This window comes from Malania oleifera, chromosome 6 (assembly GCF_029873635.1).
Source record: "Malania oleifera isolate guangnan ecotype guangnan chromosome 6, ASM2987363v1, whole genome shotgun sequence".
In the NCBI taxonomy this organism is placed as follows: Eukaryota; Viridiplantae; Streptophyta; class Magnoliopsida; order Santalales; family Ximeniaceae; genus Malania; species Malania oleifera.
In genome coordinates this window covers 38,836,042-38,842,226 of record NC_080422.1, presented here as the reverse complement: position 1 = coordinate 38,842,226, position 6,185 = coordinate 38,836,042, and the positions used below count along the sequence as shown (strand labels likewise).

The 6,185-nt window shown below is 34.5% G+C and overlaps 1 protein-coding gene across 1 annotated transcript in view; it reads left to right on the top strand.

Annotated features, from left to right (window-relative positions):
- Positions 1-493: 493 nt before the first annotated feature.
- The window catches only part of LOC131157065 (ribulose bisphosphate carboxylase/oxygenase activase, chloroplastic), a 112,884-nt gene continuing 107,192 nt past the window's right edge, over positions 494-6,185 (top strand). The window contains exons 1-3 of the mRNA XM_058110930.1: positions 494-975; positions 1,782-1,867; positions 5,744-5,753. Of these exons, the coding sequence (XP_057966913.1) occupies positions 576-975; positions 1,782-1,867; positions 5,744-5,753 (496 nt within the window). The 5' untranslated portion in view covers positions 494-575. The remainder of the gene's footprint in view (positions 976-1,781; positions 1,868-5,743; positions 5,754-6,185) is intronic.

Genomic DNA, 6,185 nt, shown 5'->3' with positions numbered 1-6,185 from the left:
TAAAATTATTATAATTAATTTTTTAATTACCATATTTCAAAATTCACAAGCATAATCTTATTGTATATGACAATTGGAATAAGTAAAATTCTTTTGTAAATGGATATTATTATTTTTTATCTTTATAATTTTTTAGGAATTTTTTTATTTTAATTATAATTTAAATTCATATGATCATTTTACTTTAATATAAATTAAAAATATAGATAAAATGAATGATTTAATTCAAAATGGTTAATTCTAAATATTAAAATATTCTCACAATATGTTGTCAAAATAATAAAAAACTATAAAATTTGATTTTTAATTTTTTTATAAGCATTTGAAAGCCATCAACAAAATGAATAATGTAAATAAATACATTTTTCAATAGAAAATCAAAAATAGAAAGGATAGCATTTAAATTTTTGCACAAGCACCATAAGCCTTCCACCCTAAAAATTATAAAAATTAAAATAATAAAAAATTTTCCAAACGGTAACCAAGCCATTCTCACCCAAATTTTAAGCCATGAAATATTGGGACCTGCTGAAGTGATCAACCATCTATACTTCTCTCTCTATAATCTGTACCCAATGGCGCTCTGCTACTTCTACGCAGACGTCGTCGCCGGTAGCCGTTGTCCGCGTCCCTTGTCTTCATCGTCATCTCCGTCGGTGTCATCATTATCACTCCTCAGAATTTCCGGTCTCGGGATATCGCCCTCGTCTTGCCCCCGGAAAATCTATTCCGCCCGTGCCCTGAAATCGACGGCGCAATCCGACGGTGATCGGGGCGATGCCAACAACAGTAGCAACGAGCGGAGCGTACCCGACAGGAGAATCTCGGAGCAGTCATCGTGGGAAGCCAAGGATGCGGAGGGAAGGGACTATCTCTACAGGCTCGGTAAAGAGGCCGATAACATGAACATTGCTGTGGGAGCTAGGTCTGGCATCATTGATGACGTTTTCGCTGGGAATTTTCTCGGAAAAGACTGTAATTTTCCTCCTAAAATGCTTTTTTATTTGTTTATTTTAGATTTGCCTTTAATTTACGAGCCAAGGAACTGGATATGAGGAGAGTAATCAGTTGTTTCGGAATTTGAGATTGTCTAAGTCGGTTGTGTTTAGCCTTGAGCGTTTAGCATATTTGAAACAGACAGAAATTAAGTGTAATATTCAGATGAGAAAGTTCATGAAAGGTGAGGAGATTGCAGATTTGGATATTGGCTTTTCTCAAATCAGCTTTATGCTGCTTCAAATTTTAATATTCTGGTATGAATGGAGCCAACAGCATGGGGTTTGGAACTTTTTTGATATCATTTTGAAAATTGATTCTGTAAATCATTTTCACATTTAAAAATGAAAAAGAACAGAAATGCGGATAGCATGATCTTTTACTGATTTTGTTTTCAATTCTAAGTGATCCTTTTCTTGAAACTTAGAGAACAACACACACACACACACACACACACACACACACACACACACACACACATATATATTTTAAATTCCTAAAGCTCTTGAAAACATTTGGTGGTTTTTAAGCGTTATTTTCACTTTTTCCATTTAAAAAAAATGGAAAACAGTTATTGAAAAGGGTGTTAGACATGCCCTTATTTTCTTTTCATTAGTTCTGTCCATGCCCGAACTGAGACTCTTGCTTTGGATAGCATTTGTCTTGTCATTCAAATACTGGTGCTTCTCTTTGAGAAATTGATTTGCTATTGTTTTAGTTCTTATTCTTTTTTTTTAAATTTTTTTTATTGGACTATATTATTGTTATTGTTGTGGTTATTGCAGCCGATATTGTGTTTGATTACCGTCAAAAGGTGACTAGGTCATTTGAGTACCTTCAAGGCGATTATTATATTGCTCCTACTTTCATGGTTAGCCTTTTGTATTCATATTATTTTGTTTTCATTTAATGAGATGCTTTTATTGCTTATCTTTGAACATCTGTTCTTGGCATGGCTTGATATATATCATTGGCCCCCAACTTGACATCTTAAGCTTTTAGAGAATGTAGTAGTTTAAGATGGTATATGGTTGCCAAGAGGTCCTCTTGTTGGCCACGTTTGCTGTATGATTGTTATAAATTATCATAATCCTTGTAATGAGTGTTTTTTATTCTTCGTTTATGTCTTCACATCCAATTGTGCTGCATTTGCGGGGAATGTTAAAGTCAAGGCATGATATACATTGTTGGAGCACAACCTAAAAACTTAAGCTTGTTGGTAAAGTGATAATCTGAAAGTTCTCTTTTTTGTTTTTCCATCGCAATATTTCATTGTTAAGCTCATTTTTAGGTAGAGTTGCATTGTCCTAAATACGACTAGACAGAGTGGGTGTAAGAAATGTACGGTACATTTCATTCTGCCTAGCTGGGGAATAAATGGTACATTTTGTTCCAAGATGTTAAATATAGTGATATGAAGTATCAAAACTGAATGTTATTGCATCACATTCTTTTTTTATTTTTTAAAAAGGAGAGTTATTGCGTTATAATTTTCCTTTAAGTAATGTGTTTGGTTAGCCATTCTTTGGTTGTTAGGTGGACTAAATACAACAAGAGGATTTTTTAGGACAAGTTTACTTCTTCACTTTTGCTTTGAGATAGAATTATTTATTTATTTATTTATTCTGATTAAGAATTGTTGGAATTAGTAGTACTATTTCCTCGCCAGATGCATGGCTTCTAGCATGATAGAAAATGATTGATATTATCATCTACATATTATTTAATGACATGTTGAGAGGCAGGGCATTGCTTGATCTTGTTCTAGAGCCTCAAAGTGCTCTAGACATTGTTGAGTTTGTTGCACTTGTTGCCTTCTCCCTACATCTCAAAATCACATTGATCTTCCTCAACAACACACTTGTGCTTCTTTGGAGCCATTGAACCAATATTCAGAACACCAAGAAGAACTCCATTCTGGAGCTTTGATACCAACTTCATAACAAAGCAGGCGAGAATCAAAGTAAAAACATAAGCGGAAACATAAAATGAAGAATCTCACCGCTCTTAAGGATACAAAAAATCACCACCAAATCAATACAAAGCAAATAATATAGTTCTCCGCTCAATGGAAAAGAGATACAAAACCAAAAAAATGCCAAAAGGAAGTAATTTCATTCAAAAGAACATTCTAATTGTTTCAAAAGTGCTTGCTGATTAGCTGAGTGAAGTGATAGGAGATACTATTTTTAAGGCCCAAAGGGCTTTTGCTGGTGGAAAGAGGGATTTTGGATGCTAATGAAGTAGTTGAGATGTTCTAGGAGGAATAAGAAATGGGTTATATTTAAATTGGATTTTTAAAAGGATTATCATAGGGTTAGGGGCATTAGCTGGAAGATCTTCGATAAAATGTTTGCTAAAACAGGATTTATGGAGATGTGGCAGGGTTGGATGAGGGGGTGTTCGTCAAATGCTTTCTACTTAGTCATTAGGAGCGTAAGGAGTGCTCTAGGGATTCTAGAGAGGCTAGGCAAGGGGATTCTCTATGACTTTTTTGTTTGTTCTAGTAGTTGATACTTTGAGTAGGTTGATAGATAGGCTCACAAATAGAGGTTATGTGAAAGGATTGAGGTGGGTAAAAAAGGGGTTGTTGTGTCTCATCTGGGGTGTATTCAAGCTGAGTCAAGTTGACATAGTATGATATTCGTACTTGACTAGACTCAAAAATGTTAAGCTTGAAACTTGGCTCGAACTCGACTCGATTAAGCTTGACTCAATTGTAAATTAATATTAAATACGTGTATAAATATATATATATATAATGTATATATGGTATTGGGTGTATAAATAAAATCAATATTATATGCTTTAATAATATAAAAAAATAATAAAATTAAAAAGCTCAATTAAGCTCGAACTCGGCTTGAATACTATTAAAGAGCTTGAGTTCAACTTGAGTAGTATTACAAAACTCGAACTTGACTTGTTAAAATACTCGAGTAGCTTGAATTCAACTTGAACTTGTGTAGAATATAATTGAGTCTAGATAGAAGATGAGTCGAGTCCGAGTAGCTTCCAAGAAGGCTTGACTCACTTACACCCCTAGTCTCATCTTTGATTTGCGGATACTATTTTTTCCTTCGATAATCATAGAGAGTTTTTTCAAATGTTCTTGCAATTCTATAGATTTTTGAGAAGATTTAAAGTTTAAAAAATAAATTTGGGTCAGAGTGAGATTGATACTACTAATCTTTGTAGTGTCAGGTCTTTAGAGTTAGCTTTTTTTTTTCTTTTCCTTTGATAGAAATTTTTTTTTGATAAATTGGTCAAATCCTCGAATCATCTCGTGTAGTGGGAGAGAAAAAACCCATCACTCTTAACAAAATGGTCAAATCATTTACCTCTCTCTCATTGAGATTTCTGAAGAAATGGAAATCCCAAGAGAGGCAACCCCCCTCCAAAAAGAATAGAAAAACATTAGTTGGGGAATTGTGTAAGTCGGACAGCCTAAAGAGACAAGGAACCAAAGACTCCAACGAAACCTCTCCCTCCCAAATATCTCTCTAGAACCGAATGAGGTTACCATTACCAACTTGGAAATGAGTGAGAGGATAGAATAAGTGGACTATTTGAGACATGAATTTGCAAAGCTAGCAGGAGAAGCATTGTTGCTTGCTTTAGCATACTACCCGTTTTGATGCCAACCGTAGTTGCAAGGGGAGCCTCCAAAGCCATTTTACAACTAAAATAGGTGCTTTTAGTTGGGTGTGGCATTCTTGATTGCCCTTGTCTTTAGGAGTTTCTTTGCAGGGTTTATCCCAGGTCTATTGGGTTTTGGGTTTTAGTAGTGTGAAGGTAGTATCTAAGCATATTTGAATGGGTGGAAAGGTGCTTTATTTTCTCCAGTAGTGGGAGGCTTGTCTTTCTAGTAGACTTCTTAACTAATTGTCCATTATTAGAATTCTCTATGGTCATTTGCATCTGCCCGTTTGTAAAAAGGGTCCTTTCTTGAGTTTGGAGAGATTGGAAGGTGGTTTTGTTTTGATTGTTTTCTATTCTATTTTGGTTTCTTCTTTTTAAAGAAGGATCTTTTTCTCCTCTTTGTACATTCTATCCTCTTCAATGAATATATTTTGCTTTTCTATAAAAAAAAATATATATGGTTTAGGCTTTGAACATCCCTCCAAGCATTAGGAAAATGTAGAAAATAAAATTTCCCACTCTTAAAAATCAGTGCTACACTTTCAAAAACTCTATTGACCATGTATTAAATGCTTGTATGCTGAAGAATTTCAGAAAAGGTACTCTTTAGACCTCATGCTTTAACTTGCTTTCAAACTGTACTCTATGTGATGCTTTGGGAACTTGGATCAGTATGTTGTCACATGGCACCCCATTTGCTGTAACTAAGGCATGCGAACTAGAACATTTCTGTTCGGGCTCATAATCCAAATTAATTTCACCTTGCTGCATCAGATTAGATTCCGCTATGGAGCGGACTTGGACTTCAGTTGGGCTAAACTTGTAACTTATTGTTACCTAAGAAGCATGCCCGTTATTGCCTTATTGCTACTTAAGCTATTTGATTTTATTTCATTTCTGTAGTTATGTTCCACTGTTTGGGATTTATAAATTGTCATTCTTTCACTTGCTTTGATTCTCTGCGAGAATTTTGAGAACCTTCTTATTTGTTGATTCAATTTATATCAGTTTGTCATAGTTGCCTATTCCCTTTTTCTCTTCATCCTAAATCAAATTTACTCTGGGTAATGTTGAATTCCAATTGTTTTCCCTTTTTTTTTTTCAGGATAAAGTTGGTAAGTTTCATGGAACTCTGAAGGTAAAAAAGCTGTAACCTATCTTGTTGAAGCAGCAGTAAACCAAGTTTCAGAAATGACTGTACAGGATTCACTTTCTACATGACATATTCTTTATTTGTTTGAAAAGGTCAAAATGATTGCAACTGCCTGCAGTCCTATTTGTTGCATCGGCATTGAACACTTTTGTTTTGCTTTGTTTTGTTTTTACTTTTTTTGTTAACAAAGATTTGTACTAGAAAGAGAAGAGTACAACAAAAGAGCAAAACAAAAACAAGGAGAACATGATATCCTCCCTTTCTGAAAAAAACAGCTATAGGGAAAAAGGAAAATAAATGCAAGACAACTCAGTGGAGCAAAGCCAACTAATCCTGCTGTAAGTCTTCTGGAGAACATGTCAAGAAAACCATTTGCTGAAACCCAGAATGACAT